We start from the raw sequence: 24,001 nt of genomic DNA on the forward strand, positions 1-24,001 counted from the left end.
CTCTGGCAGGGGGTTGGGCTGGAAGATCTGGCCAGCAGTGAAGGTGATTTCTCCAACACCTCATGCAAGTCTCAAGGCCTCTGCTAAAAATCCTCTACTGCAGGGTGCATTTCAAAGTGTCTGTTAAAATTCAGCTGTGCAGTCACCACAGGGGAAACCTGGCAGCTTGGCCTTGGCATCAGGAAAGGAATTCAAGGAGGAGAAGTCAGCATTGTTACACTTGGATATCTACAAGTGGGGAAAGCAGAGAAGCACTCAGAGCTGAGAGCCACAGGGATGTGACTGGCATCACAGAATCACAGAGCTGTCAGGGCTGGAAGGGACCTCAAGGCTCAGGCAGCTCCAACCCCCTGCCATGGGCAGGGACACCTCACACCACAGCAGGTTGCTCACAGCCACCTCCAGCCTGGCTGCAAACACCTCCAGGCAGGAGGCTTCCACCACCTCCCTGGGCAGCCTGTGCCAGGCTCTCACCACCCTCCTGGCCAACAACTTCTTCCTCACAGCCAATCTCAATCTCCCCACTTCTATTTCTGCTCCATCCCCCCCAGTCCTATCCCTCCCTGACACCCTCAAAAGTCCCTCCCCAGCTTTCCTGCAGCCCCCTGCAGATCCTGGAAGGCCACAATGAGGTCTCCTGGGAGCCTTCTCCTCTCCAGCCTGCACAGCCCCAACTCCCTCAGGCTGTGCTCACAGCAGAGCAGCTCCAGCCCTCTGCTCCTCCTCCTGGCCCTGCTCTGGACACCTTCCAGCCCCTCCAGAGCCTTCCTGGCACAGAGGCTCCAGAACTGGACCCAGAGCTCCAGGTCTCCTCAGAGCCTTCTCTTCTCCAGACTGCACAGCCCCAGCTCCCTCAGGCTGTGCTCATTTGCTCCATGGCAAAGAAGGGAATGTTGGGAGGTAACTGCTGAGCCTTCTCCACAGCCTGATCTGCAGGGAGCAAGCCTGGCAGGACAGCTGGCAGGGACACAGCTGCCCTGTGGACTGCCAGGGCAGCCTGCATGTGGAACAGCTTTGGATCTGGGGCTGAGGCTGCTGCACTGACCTCAGAGTGACCTCTCCCTCCCCTGCCAAAGCACTCACATGCTTCCAGGGAATCCCCTCTCGCTGGTACTCCTCCTGCTCCTGCTTCAGGACCAGCTGAATGAAGAGCTGCTGGAGCTTCTCGTTGCAGTAGTTGATGCAAAACTGCTCAAAGCTGCACAAAGACCAGAGACAAAAGCAGGTGAGGAAGGAGAAGGCACAGCCCAGGCCTCCACCAAGGTGGCTCAGAGAATCACACAATGGCCTGGCTTGGAAGAGGCCTCCAAAGCTCACCCAGTCCAACCCTCCCTGCAGTCAGCAGGGACATCCTCAACCAGAGCAGGCTGCCCAGAGCCCTGCTGAGCCTCACCTTGAACATCTCCAGGGATGAGGCCTCAAGCACCTCCCTGGGCAGCCTGTGGCAGTGTTCCTGCAGCCTCCTGGTGCAGCACTCACCTGTTGTTGTCAAATATTTCGAAGCCATAGATGTCCAGGACCCCAATGACAGTGTTCTTGCCATGGACTGTGCTGTCATAGTCCTTCACCTCGATCACATCGTTGATGTGAGTCACGATCCAGCAGAAGAGCCTCTCATAGATGGCCTGCAGGGAACACAGCCTGAGCAGCTGCCCTGGCCCTGCCCTGGCCCTGCCCCAGCTCCTGCCCCAGCTCCTGCCCCTGCCCCAGCTCCTGCCCCTGCTCCTGCCCCTGCTCCTGCCCCTGCCCCTGCCCCAGCTCCTGCCTGCAACACCTGGAGCCACCAAGCTCAGCTCAAGCTGCTGCCCTGCCCCAGCTCCTGCCCCAGCTCCTGCCCCTGCCCCAGCTCCTGCCCCTGCTCCTGCCCCAGCTCCTGCCCCTGCCCCAGCTCCTGCCTGCAACACCTGGAGCCACCAAGCTCAGCTCAAGCTGCTGCCCTGCCCCAGCTCCTGCCCCTGCCCCTGCTCCTGCCCCTGCTCCTGCCCCTGCCCCAGCTCCTGCCCCAGCTCCTGCCCCTGCCCTGGCCCTGCCCCAGCTCCTGCCCCAGCTCCTGCCCCTGCCCCAGCTCCTGCCTGCAACACCTGGAGCCACCAAGCTCAGCTCAAGCTGCTGCCCTGCCCCAGCTCCTGCTCCTGCCCCTGCCCCAGCTCCTGCCCCAGCTCCTGCCCCAGCTCCTGCCCCTGCTCCTGCACCTGCCCCCGCCCCAGCTCCTGCCCCAGCTCCTGCCCCTGCCCCAGCTCCTGCCCCTGCCCCTGTCCCTGCCCCAGCTCCTGCCCCAGCTCCTGCCTGCAACACCTGGAGCCACCAAGCTCAGCTCAAGCTGCTGCCCTGCCCCAGCTCCTGCCCCTGCCCCAGCTCCTGCCCCAGCTCCTGCCCCTGCCCCAGCTCCTGCCTGCAACACCTGGAGCCACCAAGCTCAGCTCAAGCTGCTGCCCCTGCCCCTAGCCCTGCCCCAGCCCCTGCTTGCAACACCTGGAGCCACCAAGGTCAGCTCAAGTTCCTGCCCCTGCCCCTGCCCCAGCTCCTGCCTGCAACACCTGGAGCCACCAAGCTCAGCTCAAGCTGCTGCCCCTGGCCCTGGCCCTGACCCTGGCCCTGGCCCAGCTCCTGCCTGCAACACCTGGAGCCACCAAGCTCAGCTCAAGCTGCTGCCCCTGGCCCTGGCCCAGGCCCAGCTCCTGCCCCTGCCCCTGCCTCTGCCTGCAACTCCTGGAACCACCAAGCTCTGCTCAAGCTGCTGCCCCTGCCCCTGCCCCAGCCCCTGCCTGCAACACCTGGAGCCACCAAGCTCAGCTCAAGCTGCTGCCCCTGGCCCTGGCCCTGACCCTGGCCCTGGCCCAGCTCCTGCCTGCAACACCTGGAGCCACCAAGCTCAGCTCAAGCTGCTGCCCCTGGCCCTGGCCCAGCTCCTGCTGCTTGCTGCAGTACCTGTTCACCTCCAACTAGATCAGGTTGCTCAGGACCACAGCCTTCCTGGGCAATCTGTTCCAGTGTCTCCCCCCTCACTGGAAAGAATTTCCTCCTCATCTCCAGTCTCAGTCTCCCCTCTCCCAGCTCAAAGCCATTGTTCCTCCTCCTGGCACTCCCAGCCCTTGTCAGAAGTCCCTCCCCAGCTCTTCTGTAGCCCCTTCAGGTCCTGGTTAGCTGCTCCAAGGTCTCCCTGGAGCCTTCTCCTCTCCAGGACAAGCAGATCCAACTCCCTCAGCCTGTCCCCACGGGTCAGACTCTCCAGCCCTTTGATCGCCTTTGTGGCCACTCCAGCAGCTCCAAGTCTCTGCTGTGCTGGGGGCCCAGAGCTGGCCACAGCAGTGCAAGTGAGGTCTCAGCAGAGCAGAGCAGAGGAGGAGGATCCCTTCCCTCCTCCTGCTGGCCACGCTGCTTTGGAGGCAGCCCAGGATCTTCACTGATGCCCTCAGGAATCCTCCTGGGAGCCGAGCGGTGCCAGCCGCGGAGCTGCCGAGGCGGCCGAGCGCCTCCCGCGGGCATCACCACCCTCGGCTGCAGCAGGAGCAGCCCCAGCACCAGGCAGCAGCAGGAGCAAGGGGGCTGAGGCCCTGTCCCACAGAGAGAGAGGGAAGTGCAGCTCACTTTGGCAAAGGCATCTCGGCCGTAGGTGGCCTCCTGCTCGGTGTGCTGCTTGTCGATGACGTCGCGGCCGGTGGCCACCGTGCGGAACAGCAGAGCCTTCTCCACCAGCTCGGCTCGGGTGGCCAGCAGCTCAGCAATGATGGCCACCAGCTGGGCATTCTCGATCACAGGGGTGTCACCATCCACTGAGAACCTCAGGTTCCCCTGCAAGAAGCAGCAAGAACAGAACAGAGCAGAGCAGAACAGAACAGATCAGAACAGAACAGATCAGAACAGAGCAGAGCAGAGCAGAGCAGAGCAGAGCAGAACAGAACAGAGCAGAATAGAACAGATCAGAACAGAGCAGAACAGAACAGAACAGAGCAGAGCAGAACAGAGCAGAACAGAACAGAGCAGAATAGAATAGAACACAACAGAATAGAACAGACCAGACCAAACCAGACCAGACCAGAACAGATCAGAACAGACCAGACCAGAACAGAACAGAGCAGAGCAGATCAGAACAGAACAGAGCAGAGCAGAGCAGAACAGAGCAGAACAGAGCAGAATAGAATAGAACACAACAGAATAGACCAGACCAGACCAAACCAGACCAGAACAGAACAGATCAGAACAGACCAGACCAGAACAGATCAGAACAGAGCAGAACAGAGCACAGCAGAGCAGAGCAGAAGAGAGCAGAATAGAATAGAACACAACAGAATAGAACAGACCAGACCAAACCAGACCAGAACAGAACAGATCAGAACAGACCAGACCAGAACAGATCAGAACAGAGCAGAACAGAGCACAGCAGAGCAGAGCAGAACAGAGCAGAATAGAACAGAAAACAACAGAATAGAACAGAACAGAACAGAATAGAACAGAACAGAATAGAATTGAATAGAATGAACCAGGTTGGAAGAGACCTTCAAGATCATCGAGTCCAACCCATCAACCAATCCAACCTAAACAACTAACCCATGGCACCAAGCACCCCAGCAAGGCTCCTCCTGAACACCTCCAGGGATGGGGACTCCACCACCTCCCCAGGCAGCACATCCCAATGGCCAATCTCTCTCTCTCTCTGTAGAACTTCTTCCTCACCTCCAGCCTAAACCTCCCCTGGCACAGCTTGAGACTGTGTCCTCTTGTTCTGCTGCTGCTTGCCTGGCAGAAGAGACCAACCCCCACCTGGCCATAACCTCTCTGCAGGGAGTTGCAGAGAGCAAGAAGGTCTCCCCTGAGCCTCCTCTTCTGCAGGCTAAGCAACCCCAGCTCCCTCAGCCTCTCCTCCCAGGGCTGTGCTCCAGACCCCTCCCCAGCTCTGTTGCCCTTCTCTGGACACCTTCCAGCAGCTCAACCTCTTTCCTGACCTGAGGAGCCCAGAACTGGACACAGGACTCCAGGTGTGGCCTCAGCAGTGCTGAGCACAGGGCACAAGGACTTCCCTGCTCCTGCTGGCCACACTCTGCCTGATGCAGGCCAGGATGCCCTTGGCCTTCTTGGCCCCCTGGGCACACTGCAGGCTCATGTTCAGCCTACCATCAACCAGCACCCCCAGGTCCCTCTCTGCCTGGCTGCTCTCAGCCACTCTGCCCCCAGCCTGCAGCACTGCCTGGGGTTGCTGTGGCCAATGTGCAGAACCTGGCACTTGGATGTGTTCAATCTCCTGCCCTTGGCCTCTGCCCATCTGCCCAGCCTGGCCAGGTCCCTCTGCAGAGCCTCTCTACCCTCCAGCAGATCAACTCCTGCCCCCAGCTTGGTGTCAGCTGCAAATTTACTGCTGACTGACTCAATGCCCTCCTCCAGATCATCAATGAGGATATTGAACAGGCTGGGGCCCAGCACTGCTCCCTGGGGCACAGCACTGGTGCCTGGCTGCCAGCTGGCTGTGGCACCATTCACCACCACTCTCTGGGCTCAGCCTCCAGCCAGTTCCTCACCCAGCTCAGAGAGCTGCTGTCCCAGCCAGGGGCTGACAGCTTGGCCAGGAGTTTGCTGTGGGGGATGGTGTCCAAGGCCTTGCTGAGGTCCAGGCAGACTCCATCCCCAGCCTGCCCCACAGCCACCAGGCAGTCCCCTGGGCATGGAAGGAGCTCAGGTTGGTCAGGCAGGACCTGCCCTTGCTAAACCCATGCTGGCTGGGCCTGAGCCCTTGGCCATCCTGTCAGTGCTGTGTGACTGCACTCAGGATATCCTATTCCATAGCCTTGCCTGGCACTGAGGTCAGGCTGCCAGGCCTGGAATTCCCTGGCTCATCCAACCAGCCCTGCTTGTGGCTGGGCACCACCTTGGCAGCTTCCAGTCCTCTGGGACCTCTCCAGTGAGCCAGGGCTGGTGGAAAATGATGGAGAGAGGCTTGGCAGCTCATCTGCCAAGAGAGCAGATTGCTCAGCCTGCCCCTTGCTGAAAGGGACTCACAGAGGAGGTTGTGCTTGGCCCAGAGCTAAGCCCAGCACTGCCAGGGCACCACTAATCCACAGCCCTCAGTGATGCTGATGGGAGTCAGGACAACCAAGCCCATCCCTGTGCCACCTGCTGTTCAGGTCAGGCAACCTCCTCCTACATTGGAATGCAGAGCATCCTGTGTCGATGGGATGCCATGGGAGGGGATTCTGCCCTCTGCTCTGCTCTGCTCAGACCTCCCCTGCAGGGCTGGGGCAGCTCTGGAGCCCTCAGCACAGGCAGGGAGCTGGGGGAGCAGGGCCAGAGGAGGCCACAGCAGTGCTGGCAGGGCTGGAAGCCCTCTGCTGGGAGCCAGGCTGAGAGAGTTGGCCTTGGGCAGCCTGCAGGAGAGAAGGCTCCAGGGAGACCTTCTGGTGGCCTTGCAGTGCCTCAAGGGCCCAGCAGAGAGCTGGGGACAGAGCTCTGAGCAGGGCCTGATGGGACAGGACAAGGGGGGATGGTTGGAAAGGGCAAGAGGGAACTTGAGAGTGGAGAGAAGGAGAAAGGTTTGGCAGTGAGGGTGGGGAGAGCCTGGCCCAGGCTGCCCAGAGAGCTGGGAGCTGCCCCATGGCTGGCAGCAGTGCAGGGGAGGTTGGTTGGGGCTGTGAGCAGCCTGCTGGGGCTGGGGCTGTCCCTGCTGGCTGCAGGGCTTGGATGACATTTAATGTCTCTTCCAAAGCAGCCCAGTCTGTGATTCCATGATGCAGGGAAAGCAGAAGCTCCTGGCTGCCAGAGCAGGGCTCCTGCTCAGCATTCAGCTCAGCCTTGGGAAGGAAAGACAGCAAACACTTGCAGAGGTTTAAGCAAACACTGCCTCGAGATTCAGGGTCTAGTGGTGGCAATGACATTAAGCAAACATCCTGGATGCAGCATTTCCTCTTCACTGCAGCTCACAGCAAGGCCAGGCTGCAGCTGCCACTGTGATGCTGTCACCTCCCCAGGGGATGTGTCCTGGGAAGCTGAGGAGCCAGCACAGCTCAGGGCACTGGACCAGAGAGGTTGTGGAGTCTCCTCTGGAGATTTGCAAGCCCCAGCTGGATGTGTTCCTGTGTGACCTGTGCTGGATTCCATGGCCCTGCTCTGGCAGGGGGTTGGACTGGATGATCTCAGGAGGTCCCTTTCAACCCCTAACATCCTCTGATCTGGGACCCTGTGATCATAGAATCAACCAGGTTGGAAAAGACCTCAAAGATCATCAAGTCCAAGCTGTCACCCAGCACCTCCTGACTACTACACCATGGCTCCAATCCAGTCCCCTCTTGAACACCCCCAGGGATGGGGACTCCACCACCTCCCTGGGCAGCACATCCCAGTGGCCAATCTCTCTTGCTGGGAAGAACTTTCTCCTCACCTCCAGCCTAAACCTCCCCTGGCACAGCTTGAGACTGTGTCCTCTTGTTCTGCTGCTGCTTGCCTGGCAGAAGAGACCAACCCCCACCTGGCTCCAACCTCCCTGCAGGGAGTTGCAGAGAGCAAGAAGGTCTCCCCTGAGCCTCCTCTTCTGCAGGCTAAGCAACCCCAGCTCCCTCAGCCTCTCCTCCCAGGGCTGTGCCCCAGACCCCTCCCCAGCTTTCTTGCCCTTCTCTGGACACCTTCCAGCAGCTCAACCTCTTTCCTAACCTGAGGAGCCCAGAGCTGGACACAGGACTCCAGGTGTGGCCTGAGCAGTGCTGAGCACAGGGCACAAGGACTTCCCTGCTCCTGCTGGCCACACTCTGCCTGCTGCAGGCCAGGATGCCCTTGGCCTTCTTGGCCAGCTGGGCACACTGCTGGCTCATGTTCAGCAGTTCATATCATGATCCTGTGATCTGTGACCCTCAGTCTCAAGCTGTGCCAGGGGAGGTTCAGGCTGGATGTTAGGAAGAAATTCTTCCCAGCAAGAGAGATTGGCCACTGGGATGTGCTGCCCAGGGAGGTGGTGGAGTCCCCATCCCTGCAGGTGTTCAGGAAGAGCCTGGCTGAGGCCCTTGGAGCCATGGTTGAGTTGCTCAGATGGTGCTGGGTGAGAGGTTGGACTGGATGATCTCTGAGGTCTTTTCCAACCTGGTTCATTCTGCATTCTGTATCCTGTGATCCTGTGCCTGAGAGTGCACTGGCAGCACAGCTTGATCCCCAGCACTGGCAGTGCCAGGGTTCAGTGCCAGTCCCACTGCACTGGCCACAGGAGGTGCTCTGTGTGGCCTGACCTGCTCTGCCTCCTGCCCTTCTGCAGCACTGGGGCACAACCACTCCAAGGAGGAGAAGGGCCTGGAAAAGAGCTGTGGTTGTCCTCCCACCCTCCTGAAGGAACCTCCTCCACCTGCAGTGCCTCTCCTCAGGGAAACCAGAGCTGAGCTGCAGGGACACTGTGCAGGGGAGGAGGCTCTGTGTGTCCCTGGGGAGCTCAGGTGAAGGGAGGATTCCCTCAGGGCTCTCCTGGCTCCAGCAGCATCCCTCCAGCAAGGCCACAGTGGGGATGCTGTGAGGACATTGAGGTGAGAGCTGCTGAGCCCTTCACTGCCAAACCCTACCTCCTGCTCAGAACACTTCCCAGCTCCCAGTGCTTTGTGCTGCATCTGGTTTGTGACCTGGAGTCTGCAGGAATGAGATTCCTCTTCCAGGGAGGAGTTTCACTCACCCCTGGCAGCTGGAGAGGCTTTTCCAGCCCACAGATCCCTCCAAGTGCTTCTGCAGCAAGGAAATGCTGGCTGCTGGAGGCCTGCTGAAGCACAGCCCTTCCCCCAGCTGTGGGCAGGGAGCTTACCAAGTGCAGAATGGCTGCCACAACCCTGTAGACAGTCTGAATCTCCTCTTGCTTGAAGCCGATCACCTTCATGGCGTCAGCGACCGCCTTGAACTCTGCTCCGTCGTGGATGGAACACTGCAGGGAGAGAGGGGTGGGGGAGACAGGAAGGCAGCTGGCACAGCAGCACAGTGCCACCAAGGAGGGCAGAGACCTCGAGGGTCATTGAGTCCAACCTGTCCCCACAGACCTCATGGCTGAACCATGGCTCCAAGTGCCACATCCAAGCCCCTCCTGAACACCTCCAGGGATGGGGACTCCACCACCTCCCTGGGCAGCACATCCCAGTGGCCAACAACTCTCTCTGGGAAGAACTTTCTCCTCACCTCCAGGCTAAACCTCCCCTGGCACAGCCTGAGACTGTGTCCTCTTGTTCTGCTGCTGCTTGCCTGGCAGAAGAGACCAACCCCCACCTGGCTCCAACCTCCCTGCAGGGAGTTGCAGAGAGCAAGAAGGTCTCCCCTGAGCCTCCTCTTCTGCAGGCTAAGCAACCCCAGCTCCCTCAGCCTCTCCTCACAGGGCTGTGCTCCAGACCCCTCCCCAGCCTTGTTGCCCTTCTCTGGACACCTTCAGGTGTCTCGATGTCCTTCTTAAACTGAGGGGCCCAGAGCTGGACACAGGACTCAAGGTGTGGCCTAACCAAGGCAGAGTCCAGGGGCACAATGACCTCCCTGCTCCTGCTAGCCACACTCTTCCTGCTGCAGGCCAGGATGCCCTTGGCCTTCTTGGCTGCCTGGGCACACTGCTGGCTCCTGTTCAGGCAGCTGTCAATCAGCACCCCCAGGTCCCTCTCTGTTTGGCAGCTCTCAGCCACTCTGCCCCCAGCCTGTAGCTCTGCCTGGGGTTGCTGTGGCCAAAGTGCAGCCCCTGGCACTGGGACTTGTTGAATGCCATCCTGTTGGCCTCTGCCCATCTGTGCAGTCGGTCGAGGTCCCTCTGCAGAGCCCTTCTGCCCTCTAACTGACCAACATCTGCTCCCAGCTTGGTGTCAGCTGCAAACTTGCTGCTGACTGACTCAATGCCCTCATCCTGATCATCAATGAAGATGTTAAAGAGGCTGGGGCGCAGCACTGCTCCCTGGGGCACAGCACTGGTGCCTGGCTGCCAGCTGGCTGTGGCACCATTCACCACCACTCTCTGGGCTCAGCCTCCAGCCAGTTCCTGACCCAAAGAAAGCAAAGAGTCAGGAAGCAGAGAGTCTCACACCCAAGAGAAACAGCTGTGGGCTTTGCTGCTTCTCACATGCCAGCCTGCCCCAAGATTTCTCAGGTGATTCTGATGCCCTGCGCTGTAGGCTGAGCCCCGGGGCAGCCACACACCAGCAGGGGCTACAGCAATCCAGCACAGCACCACTGGGGAGCTCAGCTCCCAGGGAACTGATTGTGAAAGGGCAGAAGTGACCCTCAAAACACCCAGAACAGCAGCCCCAAGCAGTGCAGGGACAGACACCCTGAGCAGGGCACCAGCAGTGGGGTTCTGGTCACCACCTTTCCCAAGGTGAGCCTCTGCCTCCCTTCCCCTCCCAGCCCTTTGGCTTTGTTGGCACTGCAGGTTGACAGAGAAACTGCTAAAGGCTCTGGGCAGCTCTCTGGCCTTGTTTGCCAGAAGGCCTCTCAATAGGCAGTTAAAAAAGGAGACTTGTGTCTGGAGCCTGTGTCAGAGGGCACTAAGGACAACTCCAGAGGTACTGAAAGCATTCTGAAATCCCTGTGGGTTTGTTCCCTTCTGCTGTCCCCCACTCCCCCCAGGTCCCTCTCTGCCTGGCTGCTCTCAGCCACTCTGCCCCCAGCCTGCAGCACTGCCTGGGGTTGCTGTGGCCAAAGTGCAGCCCCTGGCACTTGGATGTGTTCAATCTCCTGCCCTTGGCCTCTGCCCATCTGCCCAGCCTGGCCAGGTCCCTCTGCAGAGCCTCTCTGCCCTCCAACATCTCAACTCCTGCCCCCAACTTGGTGTTGTCTGCACATTTCCTGCTGCAGGACTCCATGTGTACTTTAGGTATTTCAAGGAGCTGTTAGAACTTGCAGACAGGTTGCCTGCAGCTCACTGACAAGAGCCTCACCTTTATCTGTGCTCCAGGGGAGATGTAGCTGTATGCAGATGCATCCTTCTTCAGGTGGAGAGAGTGCAGCATCTGCTCAGACCCTCCCTGGAGGAGCTGTACAGAGAGGAGTTTAAGAAAGGGTGAAGCAAATTCTCCATCTGCTTGACAAAACCAAACCACAAAACCATCAACCTGCTGCTGCAGAGGAATCAGCTGCAGTGCCTGGAGCACCACATGTGCAAAACACACAGCCTGCAGCAGGGCAGGGCTCCAACCACAGGCAGAAAGCGGTTGGCTGAACCACTGGCAGAGAATCCCAGTCTGCTTAGGGTGGCAAGGGACCTCTAAAGCTCATCCAGCCCAATCTAGGAGGGTTCTGTGCATCCCCACCTGGGAGGCTGCCCCCAAGCAGCTCAGTGACCTCCCCAGCAGCAGCAGCAGCACAGCAGCACCAGGGCTGGGCTGGATTCAGTGCAGAAGTTGTGCCAGTGCAGGAAATGCTCTTGGCTCTTGCTGCAGGAGCTGCTGCACCTGGGCAAGGCTACCTGCAAGTGGGCAGATCCTGGCAGCAGCTCTGCAGCACAGACAAACACCTCAGGCTCCTCCTGAAGACAAAGGCCTTGGGGTGGTTTGCACATAGAATCCCAGACTAGATTGGGTGGGGAGGGACATGGAAAGGTCATTTGTGCACCCCCCTGCAGCCAGCAGGGATGCCAGTCTGGGATCCCAGACTGCTTTGGGTGGGAAGAGACCTTTAAAGCTCCTCCAGTGCAAGCCCTGCAGCCAGCAGGGACAGCCCCAGCCCCAGCAGGCTGCTCACAGCCCCAACCAACCTCCCCTGCACTGCTGCCAGCCATGGGGCAGCTCCCAGCTCTCTGGGCAGCCTGGGCCAGGCTCTCCCCACCCTCAGTGCCAAACCTTTCTCCTTCTCTCCACTCTCAAGCTCCCTCTTGCCCTTTCCAACCATCCCCCCTTGTCCTGTCCCATCAGGCCCTGCTCAAAGCTCTGTCCCCAGCTCTCTGCTGGGCCCTTGAAGCACTGCCAGGCCACCAGAAGGCCTCCCCTGTCTTTCTGAGTGCCAGGAGTGCTTACAAAACAAGGCTGAGCCTCTTGCCAGAGCAGACATGTTCCCATCTCTGACAGGCCACAGATGTGTCTTGGCAGTCACATTCCCCTGCCCTGCTCTGCACAGGGACTGTCCCAGTGGGAGGTGAGAGAGAGCTGAGGGAGGTGCTGACACTGCCAGCCTGCAGGGCTGCCTGAGTGCCAGTCCCCCAAACAAACCCCAGGGTCCCTCACTGCCAACCAAGCCAAGCCTCTGCCCCGAGGGCAGCCAAGGGCAGCACCATTCACTGTGGAAGGCATTAGGAGGAGCTGCCCTCAAAGAAGGAAGGCAGCTTGGTGTCATGAGATGAGTTCCATATGGGCCAGAGGCCTCCAGAGGAAACAGAGGGCTTGGAGTCCTGACAAAGAGAGCAGTGAGCACAGAGCAGCATTCTGCCACTCCGGCCTGGCTCACCTCCTGCTGCCGCTCACAGCTGTGCTGACAGGGGCCTGAAGGACCCAGGCTCCTTCCCCACAGAGCCAGGGAACCTGAGAGCACCCAAGCTGCAGCAGCAAGGGGAGCCCTCTGCAGAACACAGGCAGCCTGAAGGCTCTCAGAGCTGCCTCACCTCTGCCAGCAGCAAGCAGATACCAACCTGGTAGAAAGAGTGGAAGCTTCGCTCCCCTGGCTGCTGCACGATCACACGGGACTGTGGGGAGAGCAGAGACACAGGTGAGTGGATGTGGCCACCCCTCAGACACCACTGCCAGGCCAGCCCCAAGCTCAGCTTCTCTCCCAGGGGGTCTGTCCTGAGCATCACCAGCGAGCTGAGAGCCAGGGGGCTGGAGTCTCCAACCCAGAGAAAGAATCTGATGCAGAGCGACTGAAGGATTCAGGCAGGGCAGGTCCTGCCTGACCAACCTGAGCTCCTTCCATGCCCAGCTGACAGCCTGGGGGCTGTGGGGCAGGCTGTGGATGTGGTCTGCCTGGACCTCAGCAAGGCCTTTGCCACCATCCCCCACAGCAAACTCCTGGCCAAGCTGTCAGCCCCTGGCTTGGGCAGCAGCTCTCTGAGCTGGGTGAGGAACTGGCTGGAGGCTGAGCCCAGAGAGTGGTGGTGAATGGTGCCACAGCCAGCTGGCAGCCAGGCACCAGTGCTGTGCCCCAGGGAGCAGTGCTGGGCCCTGTGCTCTTTAACATCTTCACTGATGGTCTGGATGAGGGCATTGAGTCCAGCAGCAGTAAATGTGCAGCTGACACCAAGCTGGGGGCAGGAGTTGATCTGCTGGAGGGTAGAGAGGCTCTGCAGAGGGACCTGGCCAGGCTGGGCAGATGGGCAGAGGCCAAGGGCAGGAGATTGAACACAGCCAAGTGCCAGGGGCTGCACATTGGCCACAGCAACCCCAGGCAGTGCTGCAGGCTGGGGGCAGAGTGGCTGAGAGCAGCCAGGCAGAGAGGGACCTGGGGGTGCTGGTTGATGGTAGGCTGAACATGAGCCTGCAGTGTGCCCAGGCAGCCAAGAGGGCCAAGGGCATCCTGGCCTGCATCAGGCAGAGTGTGGCCAGCAGGAGCAGGGAGGTCATTCTGCCCCTGTACACTGCACTGCTTAGGCCACACCTGGAGTCCTGTGTCCAGCTCTGGGCTCCTCAGGTCAGGAAAGAGGTTGAGCTGCTGGAAGGTGTCCAGAGAAGGGCAAGAAAGCTGGGGAGGGGTCTGAGGCACAGCCCTGGGAGGAGAGGCTGAGGGAGCTGGGGTTGCTTAGCCTGCAGAAGAGGAGGCTCAGGGGAGACCTTCTTGCTCTCTGCAACTCCCTGCAGGGAGGTTGGAGCCAGCTGGGGGTTGGTCTCTTCTCCCAGGCAGCCAGCACCAGAACAAGAGGACACAGTCTCAAGCTGTGCCAGGGGAGGTTCAGGCTGGAGGTGAGGAAGAAGTTCTACAGGGAGAGAGATTGCCCATTGGAATGTGCTGCCTGGGGAGGTGGTGGAGTCCCCAGCCCTGAAGGTGTCTAAAGGTGCTTCGGATGTGGTGCTTGGGGCTATGGTTTAGGGGTGAACCTTGTAGAGCAGGGCTCTGGGTTGGACCTGGGGATCCAGAGGGTCTCTGTGAGTCTGTGCTTCAGGAAGGCCAGCCTGGGGAACTGCTGCAGTGTCCTGCTCCCACCCAGCAGAGCCATGAGGCAAGCACAGGGCTGTGCTCATGGAAGAGTCAAACCAAACCTTGTTAGTTTCACAGGATCACTGAAGGTTAGGGGTTGGAAGGGACCTTGAAAGCTCATCCAATCCACCCCCCCTGCCAGAGCAGGAGCACCCAGAGCTGATCACACAGGAATGCATCCAGGCAGGTCTGGCATCTCTCCAGAGAGGGAGACTCCACAGCCCCCTGGGCAGCCTGCTCCAGAGCTCTTGAATGGCTGGGAGTGAAAAGCAGGAGCCTGTGACTACAACCAAACACTCCACAGGCCCCTTAGGGCCTTGGGTACCACAGCACCAAGCCCAGGCCAGGGTCACAGCATCACAGATCACAGGATGTCAGGGGTTGGAAAGGACCCAAAGAGATCATCGAGTCCAACCCCCCTGCCAGAGCCTTTGGGATGTGCTGTGGCTGCTTTCACAGGATGTTAGAGGTTGGAAGGGACCTCTGCAGAGCTTCCAGTCCAACCCCCCTGCCAGAGCAGGAGCAGAGAACCCAGCACAGGTCCCACAGGAACACATCCAGGCAGGGCTGGGAAGGCTCCAGAGCAGGAGACTCCACAACCTCTCTGGGCAGCCTGCTCCAGGGCTCTGGGACCCTCACAGTGCAGAAGTTCCTCCTCATGCTGAGCTGGAACCTCCTGTGCTGCAGTTTCCATCCATTGTCCTTTGGCCTATCCCAGGGCACAGTGAGCAGAGGCTGTCCCTGTCCCCTCCTTCTGACCCCCAGCGCTCAGCTATTGATAGGCATTGATCAGATCCCTCTCAGCCTTCTCCTCTCCAGACTGAGGCTCTCAGCCTCTCCTGATGCAATCTTGGGAAGGCTCCAGAGCAGGAGACTCCACAACCTCTCTGGGCAGCCTGTTCCAGGCCTCTGGGACCCTCACAGTCAAGAAGTTGCCCCTTGTGTTGAGGTGGAAGCTCCTGTGCTGCAGTTTCCATCTACTGCCCCTTGTCCTCTCCCAGGGAGCCAGTGAGCAGAGGCTGTCCCCTCCCTCCTGGCACCCTGCCCTCAGGGTGAACCTTCTGACTCCAGGGCACTGTTTCAGCGACAGCTCCATCTGCAGAGCACTCAGGGCAGTGTGACAGGGCAGCAAAAGCTCTGGTGGCTGTGGCAGGAATCCAGCCAACAGGCAATGGAGCCTTCCTGAATGCTGCAGCCACAGCCACACACAGGCTGAGCTATGGAGAGCGGCAGGGCAGCTGCTCCTGCTGCCCTGCACAGCCACTGGACCTGCTTCTGGCAAGCCCCACCTGGATGTCTGCCTGTCTGCCCTGTGCTGGAGGTGTTCAGAAAGGGCTTGGATGTGGCACTTGGAGCCATGGTTTACTTGTCAGGAGGTGTTGGGTAATAGGTTGGACTTGATTCAGGCTGGAGATGAGGAGGAAGTTCTTCCCCATGTGAGTGGTGAAGCCCTGGGATGGGTTGTCCAGGGAGGTGGTTGAGGCCCTGGACCAGGCTGGCTGAGGCTCTGGCCAGGCTGATCTAGTGTGGGGTGTCCCTGCCCATGGCAGGGGGGTTGGAACTGGATGATCCTTGTGGTGCCTTCCCACCCTGACTGATTCTATGACACTATGATCTCTGAGGTCTTTCCCACCCTGGCTGATTCTATGACACTATGATCTCTGAGGTCTTTCCCACCCTGACTGATTCTATGACACTATGATCTCTGAGGTCTTTCCCACCCTGGCTGATTCTATGACACTATGATCTCTGAGGTCTTTCCCACCCTGGCTGATTCTATGACACTATGATCTCTGAGGTCTTTCCCACCCTGACTGATTCTATGACACTATGATCTCTGAGGTCTTTCCCAAGCAGGGGGCTTGGAACTGGATGATCCTTGTGGTGCCTTCCCACCCTGACTGATTCTATGACACTATGATCTCTGAGGTCTTTCCCACCCTGGCTGATTCTATGACACTATGATCTCAGAGGTCTTTCCCACCCTGACTGATTCTATGACACTATGATCTCTGAGGTCTTTCCCACCCTGACTGGTTCTATGACACTATGATCTCTGAGGTCTTTCCCAACCTGACTGATTCTATGACACTATGATCTCTGAGGTCTTTCCCAAGCAGGGGGCTTGGAACTGGATGATCCTTGTGGTGCCTTCCCACCCTGACTGATTCTATGACACTATGATCTCTGAGGTCTTTCCCACCCTGACTGATTCTATGACACTATGATCTCTGAGGTCTTTCCCACCCTGGCTGATTCTATGACACTATGATCTCTGAGGTCTTTCCCACCCTGACTGATTCTATGACACTATGATCTCTGAGGTCTTTCCCAACCTGGCTGGTTCTATGATGACCCAGGAGCCAGAGGCCTCTGTGCAATGCAGTGTGCTGCATGGTTTAGTAGTCAGGAGATCCTGGGTGACAGGTTGGACTTGATGATCCTTGAGGTCTTTTCCAACCTCATTGATTCTGTGATCCTGTCAAAGGATCCTCTGCTCCTGCTCTGGCAGGGGGGGGTTGGTCTGGCAGCTCCCCAGAGGTCCCTTCCAACCCCTGGCATGCTGTGAGGCTGTGATTCTCTTCGGAGCACGACCTCAGCCGCCCTCAGAACGCAGCCAAGTTTCACTTGGGCGTTTTCCTCAGCCCAGGCACACGACAGGAAGCCTCAGGATGCAGGTCACCCAAGCTGCAGCCCCACCTCCCTTCTGCAGGCAAGCACCAGGGGAGCAATATTTGGGTCTGGCCTTGGTTCGTTTCGCTTCGACGACCGGAAAGCCTTTGGCCTGCAGAGAGACTGCAGGGAAGCGATGGGGGGAGGCCAAAAGACAAACAAGCAGAATGGTAGCAGATGTGGGCAGAGCTCCCAGTGAAAGCCAGACCTGTGTGTCTCACACATGGTGAGAGCTGGCAAGGGCCCAGGCCCAGCCTCTCTGCACAGCTTCACACATCCCCCTGCCTTCAGCCACCGCTCAGCGGCGTGGGGAAACAAATGATGCTGGGGGGGACTTGGAACAGATCAAGTCAAGGCTCCTAAAAGCACAGCCAGGGCTGTGGCAGCGCTCCAGAAGGACACTGCTCAAGCACACTGCTGCTGCTTGCAGACCTTGGTGCCTTCTGCTTTTCTTTACCAGCCAGGACTCGGTGTGGGACACAGAAAGGAGCTCTGCAGAGGTTAGGTTCACAGATTCACAGAATGGTTTGGGTTCGAAGGGACCTTGAAGATCATTTAGCTCCAACACCCCTGCCAGGGGAAGGGACACCTTCCACTAGCCCAGGTTGGTCAAGGCCTCATCCAGTTAATGCCCCTGGCCCACAGGGTGCCTGGCACAGAGCCCTCTTCCACACAGCTGGCACCAGCTATCCTGCAGCAGAGGTGAGATCCTTCAGCTGCCAGGTGCCAGCCAGCTGCCTCCTCTGGACAGTCATTAAGTTTGCAACTAGTGCACACAAGATGATTTCCTTCCCCCTTCTTTTCCTCCTGTGAGCTCAGGAGATGACCTGAGGCTGGAGAAGGAGAAGGTGCTGAGAGATTCATAGAATGGGTTGGGTTGGAAGGGTCTTTAAACATCATCCAGTTCCAATCTCCCTTCCACGGGCAGGGACCCCTCCCACCAGCCCAGGCTGCTCAAGGCCTCATCCAGCCTGGCCTGGAACACCCCCAGGGAGAGGACAGCCATTGATCTCAGCTTTTGTTCTGGTTACCCTACCTACCCCCTGCTGGGGGCAGAGTGGCTGAGAGCAGCCAGGCAGAAAGGGACCTGGGGGTAGTGGTAGACAGCAGCTGAACAGGAGCCAGCAGTGTGCCCAGCTGGCCAAGAAGGCCAAGGGCAGCCTGGCCTGCAGCAGGAAGAGTGTGGCCAGCAGGAGCAGGGAAGTCCTTGTGCCCTGTGCTCAGCACTGCTGAGGCCACACCTGGAGTCCTGTGTCCAGTTCTGGGCTCCTCAGGTCAGGAAAGAGGTTGAGCTGCTGGAAGGTGTCCAGAGAAGGGCAAGAAAGCTGGGGAGGGGTCTGGGGCACAGCCCTGGGAGGAGAGGCTGAGGGAGCTGGGGTTGCTTAGCCTGCAGAAGAGGAGGCTCAGGGGAGACCTTCTTGCTCTCTGCAACTCCCTGCAGGGAGGTTGGAGCCAGGTGGGGGTTGGTCTCTTCTGCCAGGCAAGCAGCACCAGAACAAGAGGACACAGTCTCAAGCTGTGCCAGGGGAGGTTCAGGCTGGAGGTGAGGAAGAAATTCATCCCAGAGAGATTGGCCACTGGGATGTGCTGCCCAGGGAGATGGTGGAGTCCCCATCCCTGGAGGTGTTCAAGAGGGGCTTGGATGTGACACTTGGAGCCAGGGTTTGGCTGTCAGGAGGAGTTGGGTGAGAGGTTGGACTCGATGATCTCTGAGGTCTTTTCCAGCCTGGTTGATTCTATGATTCCATAAACCTCTGAGCAACACAGCTCTGTAGGGAGCTGTGACAGCAGTGGGGTTACAGTGACAGGGCACTGCCAGTGCCTCAGCAGCACTTTGGTCACTTCCAGCAGCTCCTGGGAGGAGAACAAAGCTGCAGAGCTACCAAGCTCCTGTGCTCCCTGCGGCCCCTGCGGCCATACCCTTGTTTGAAAGAGAAACTCGCTGATGGCAAAGCAGCTAAACAGCACCACCCCCACCCCCACAGCCTCTAAGCCTGACAGCCAGGGGCCTCACCTTTTCCAGCAGGTAGTTATTGATGTGCCCCCCTATTGGGTCTCCTTTGAAGTCGAAGTTGATGTCCATGTACTTGCCAAACCTGCTGGAGTTGTCGTTGCGGTTGGTTTTGGCGTTGCCGAAGGCCTCCAGCACGCAGTTGGACTTCAGCAGGATGTTCTTCACCCTGCAGCACAGAGAGAGGGGCAAGGCAGAAGAGGGTAAGCCCACACTTGTGCCCTCCAAGCCTGGAATTCATTGGCACAGGCTGCTCTCCAAGGGAAGTCAGGGACAGCAGAGCTGCTGCCTGGTGCCAGGCGTGGGAGCGCAGCGCTCCCCCGGGCAGGCGGCTGGGAGCCTGGGGCTGGGAGCCTGGGGCTGGGAGCCTGGGGCAGTGCTCCCTGGAACCCAGCCAGTGGCAGCCACTGAGTCAGAGAATCACAGAGTCAGTAAGGTTGGAAAAGACCTCAGAGATCATCAAGTCCAACTATCAACCAGCACCTCCTGACTAACTAAACCATGGCTCCAAGTGCCACGTCCAATCCCTTCACAGTATCACTAAGGTTGAAAGAGACCTCAAAGGTCATCAAGTCCAAGCTGTCCCCACAGACCTCATGAGTGAAGCATGGCTCCAAGTGCCACATCCAATCCCCTCTTGAACACCTCCAGGGATGGGGACTCCACCACCTCCCTGGGCAGCACATTCCAGTGGCTAACAACTTTCACAGTGAAGAACTTTCTCCTCACCTCCAGCCTGAACCTCCCCTGGCACAGCTTGAGACTGTGTCCTCTTGTTCTGCTGCTGCTTGCCTGGCAGAAGAGCCCAACCCCCACCTGGCTCCAACCTCCCTGCAGGCAGTTGCAGAGAGCAAGAAGGTCTCCCCTGAGCCTCCTCTTCTGCAGGCTAAGCAACCCCAGCTCCCTCAGCCTCTGCTCCCAGGGCTGTGCCCCAGACCCCTCCCCAGCTTTCTTGCCCTTCTCTGGACACCTTCCAGCAGCTCAACCTCTTTCCTGACCTGAGGAGCCCAGAGCTGGACACAGGACTCCAGGTGTGGCCTCAGCAGTGCTGAGCACAGGGCACAAGGACTTCCCTGCTCCTGCTGGCCACACTCTTCCTGCTGCAGGCCAGGATGCCCTTGGCCTTCTTGGCCCCCTGGGCACACTGCTGGCTCATGTTCAGGCCCCCAGGTCCCTTTCTGCCTGGCTGCTCTCAGCCACTCTGTCCCCAGCCTGTAGCTCTGCCTGGGGTTGCTGTGGCCAAAGTGCAGCCCCTGGCACTGGGACTTGTTGAATGCCATCCTGTTGGCCTCTGCCCATCTGTGCAGTCGGTTGAGGTCCCTCTGCAGAGCCCTTCTGCCCTCTGACTGACCAACATCTGCTCCCAGCTTGGTGTCAGCTGCACATTTACTGCTGATGGACTCAATGCCCTCATCCAGCTCATCTGTGAAGATGTTAAAGAGGCTGGGGCCCAGCACTGATCCCTGGGGCACACCACTGGTGCCTGGCTGCCAGCTGGCTGTGGCACCATTCACCACCACTCTCTGGGCTCAGCCTCCAGCCAGTTCCTCACCCAGCTCAGAGAGCTGCTGTCCCAGCCAGGGGCTGACAGCTTGGCCAAGAGTTTGCTGTGGGGGATGGTGGCAAAGGCCTTGCTGAGGTCCAGGCAGAGCACATCCACAGCCTGCCCCACAGCCCCCAGGCTGTCAGCTGGGCTTGGAAGGAGCTCAGGTTGGTCAGGCAGGACCTGCCCTTCCTAAATCCCTGCTGGCTGGGCCTGAGCCCTTGGCCATCCTTCAGGTGCAGTGATTGCCCCCTGGATAATCTGCTCCATCACTTTCCCTGGCACTGAGGTCAGGCTGCCAGGCCTGGAGCTTCCAGGTTCCTCCATCTGACCCTTCTTGTGGATGGGGACCACCTTGGCCAGTTTCAGTCCTCTGGGACCTCACTGGTGAGCCAGGACTGGAGGAAAATGATGGAGAGCAGCTTGGCAGCTCATCTGCCAGCTCCCTCAGCACCCTAGGATGGATCCCTTTTGGAACACCTAACCACAGCCTGCTTTGGGTTGGAAAGGACCTTCAAGATCATCCAGTTGCAACCCCCCTGCCATGGGCAGGGACACCTCCCACCCCATTCAGCCTGGCTTTGAATATTTCAAGGCTTGGAACCTCCACAACCTCCCAGGTCCTGTCTGGGGACCTTCAGCAGGAGGTTTCAAACAGCTTCTGCCTCCCTCTTCTCCATCATGGGTGCTCTGCAAGCTTGTGCATCAGCTTGGACAACAGTAGCAGCAATTGGTTGCTCACTGGCTGGGCTTGAGGGTCTGATAGGTCTTTTCCAACCTAAGCAGCTCCATGGTTTGATGAGCTGATGATTTCCATTTGCCAAAGTCATTGGCACAAGCCTGTGCCCCCCCCAGGAACTTCAGAACTTCTCTGGGCAACCTGTCCCAGAGCCTCACCACCCTCATGGGGAAGAATTTCCTTCCAAGGTTTCAGCTAAATCCAGCTTCTTCCAGTGTGAAGCCATCACCCCATGTCCTGGCACTCCCAGCCCCTGTCAAAAGTCCCTCCCCAGCTCCCCTGTAGCCCCTTCAGGTACTGGAAGGCTGCTCTAAGGTCTCCCCAGAGAGCACAGGCTCAAGAAGGCAAAGTGCAAGGTCCTGGAGCTGGCTCAGGGCAATCCTCAACATCACTGCAGGCTGGGGGTGATGAGAGTGAGAGCAGCCCTCCAGGACAGGATTTGGGGTCCTGGTGGGGGAGAAGCTCCTCCCAGGGCTGTGCTCCAGACCCCTCCCCAGCTTTCTTGCCCTTCTCTGGACACCTCCAAGTCTCTCAATGTCCTTCTTAAACTGAGGAGCCCAGAGCTGGACACAGGACTCCACGTGTGGCCTGAGCAGTGCTGAGCACAGGTCACAAGGACTTCCCTGCTCCTGCTGGCCACACTCTTCCTGCTGCAGGCCAGGATGCCCTTGGCCTTCTTGGCCCCCTGGGCACACTGCTGGCTCCTCTTCAGCCTACTCTCAACTAGTACCCCCAGGTCCCTCTCTGCCTGGCTGCTCTCAGCACCCAGTGTTAAAGCTGGCAGTGCAGCTTTGTGCAGGGGAGAAGCTGAGCAGCATTTGAAGGTTTCCTGTGTCCATTTCACTCAGGCTGTGGTGACACTGGAAAATATGCAAAGGAAGCACCAAGAAGACTTGAAGGCATGGAGCAGCTTCTCTGTGTGGAAGGATTGCACAGCTCAGGACAGTCTCAGCTGCAAAAGGGGTGACTGAGGACAGAGTATTTGTGAAGCTACAGTGGCAAGGAGGTGGTTTAGAAGCCAGGAGGATATAATAAGAAGGCAGAAGCAGGAGAAAACAAACAGCAGAAGGCATTTCTCCTGGCAGCACAGAGCTGCACTGCCAGCTTTAACCTGGGTGCTGAGAGCAGCCAGGCAGAGAGGGATCTGGGGGTAGTGGTTAAGAGTAGGCTGAACAGGAGCCAGCAGTGTGCCCAGGTAGCCAAGAAGGCCAAGGGCATCCTGGCCTGCAGCAGGAAGAGTGTGGCCAGCAGGAGCAGGGAAGTCCTTGTGCCCTGTGCTCAGCACTGCTGAGGCCACACCTGGAGTCCTGTGCTCAGTTCTGGGCTCCTCAGGTTAGGAAAGAGGTTGAGCTGCTGGAAGGTGTCCAGAGAAGGGCAAGAAAGCTGGGGAGGGGTCTGGGGCACAGGCCTGGGAGGAGAGGCTGAGGGAGCTGGGGTTGCTTAGCCTGCAGAAGAGGAGGCTCAGGGGAGACCTTCTTGCTCTCTGCAACTCCCTGCAGGGAGGTTGCAGCCAGGTGGGGGTTGGTCTCTTCTCCCAGGCACCCAGCACCAGAACAAGAGGACACAGTCTCAAGCTGTGCCAGGGGAGGTTCAGGCTGGAGGTGAGGAGAAAGTTTTTCCCAGCAAGAGAGATTGGCCACTGGGATGTGCTGCCTGGGGAGGTGGTGGAGTCCCCATCCCTGGAGGTGTCTAAGAGGGGACTGGACATGGCCCTTGGTGCCATGGTTTAGTTGCTCAGATGGTGCTGGGTGATAGGTTGGACCTGATGATCTCTGAGGTCTTTTCCAACCTGGTTAATTCTGTACTCTGTACTCTGTACTCTGTGGAAGGTGGACAGGAGCCAGCAATGAGCACTGGCAGCACAGGAGGCCAAGGGCAGCCTGGGCTGCATCCAAAGCAGCATGGCCAGAGATGGGGAGAGAGGATCCTGCCCCTCTGCTCTACTCTGGGGAGACCTCACCTGCAGTGCTGGGTCTAGATATGGGACCCCCAACACAGGAAGGACCTGAAGGAGTGGGTACTGAGTAGAGGCCATGAAGGGGACCAGAGGGCTGGAGAACCTCTGCTGTGGGGACAGGCTGGGAGAGTTGGGGCTGCTTAGCCTGGAGAAGGCTCCAGGGAGACCTTAGAGCTGCATTTCAGTATCTGCAGGGAACCTACAGGCAGGCTGGGGAGGGACTGTTCAGAAGGGGCTGTGGGGACAGGACAAGAGGCAGTGGTTTGAATCTGGAGCAGGGCAGAGTTAGGTTGGACATCAGGAGGAGGTTCTGCACAGGGAGGTGGTGAGACACTGGAGCAGGGAGGTAGCTGAGGCCCCATCCTTGGAGACATTCCAGGTGAAACTTGTTCTGGCCCTGAGCAAGCTGCTCTGCTTGGAGATGTCCCTGCTGGCTGCAGGGGGGAGTGGACAAGATGACCTTTGAGGCTTTGATGCGTTCTGTGATTCTGTGATTAGTACAGAAGAGCATCTCCCAACGTGCTGCTGGCAGCCCCCAGGGAGCTCCACAACCAGCCCAATCTGCCCTGGTGCTCTGCCTGTCCCTCACTCACCTCTCCACCTCAGCCCTCTGCCCAGGGTTGGTGATGGCTGCTATGTACTGCATGATGTATTTGCTGGCCTCTGTCTTCCCAGCCCCGCTCTCACCTGAGGGGGAAAACACACAGAGATCACAAGAGAGCAGAGAAAGCCAAGCACATTCCTGAAACACTGTCTGAACTGTACCCAAAAGAGTGTCTGGGAGGCTTCCTATTGCTTCATTTAGAGCAATCCAATTTGCCTGCACTTCCTAAACACAGCCCTGGCCCTGCCTGGCTGCTGCTGTGCTGCCACGGTGCAGGGTCCCACGGGTGGGCAAGGGCCTGGCACAGGGCAGAGCAAAAGGAATGTTGTTAGGGCAGAAAGCCTGGCATGGCGAGGCTGGGCCAGCAGCAGCAGCACAAGAGGCCTCTGTTGAGCCCTCCAGAGCTGGGGCTCGTGCTTTGCAGGGCTGTGAAAGCA

General features: G+C 58.8%; 1 protein-coding gene across 1 annotated transcript in view; it reads right to left on the minus strand.

Annotated features, from left to right (window-relative positions):
* Positions 1-24,001, minus strand: part of MYO1D (myosin ID) — a 260,781-nt gene that overhangs the window by 171,384 nt on the left and 65,396 nt on the right. The window contains exons 3-10 of the mRNA XM_054176932.1: positions 23,554-23,647; positions 18,725-18,890; positions 12,539-12,592; positions 10,857-10,952; positions 8,759-8,875; positions 3,589-3,792; positions 1,480-1,625; positions 1,084-1,198 (exon numbers count right to left, since the gene is read on the minus strand). Coding sequence (XP_054032907.1) covers positions 1,084-1,198; positions 1,480-1,625; positions 3,589-3,792; positions 8,759-8,875; positions 10,857-10,952; positions 12,539-12,592; positions 18,725-18,890; positions 23,554-23,647 — 992 coding nt within the window. The remainder of the gene's footprint in view (positions 1-1,083; positions 1,199-1,479; positions 1,626-3,588; positions 3,793-8,758; positions 8,876-10,856; positions 10,953-12,538; positions 12,593-18,724; positions 18,891-23,553; positions 23,648-24,001) is intronic.

The sequence above is a fragment of the Dryobates pubescens genome, chromosome 36 (assembly GCF_014839835.1).
Source record: "Dryobates pubescens isolate bDryPub1 chromosome 36, bDryPub1.pri, whole genome shotgun sequence".
Classification (NCBI taxonomy): domain Eukaryota; kingdom Metazoa; phylum Chordata; class Aves; order Piciformes; family Picidae; genus Dryobates; species Dryobates pubescens.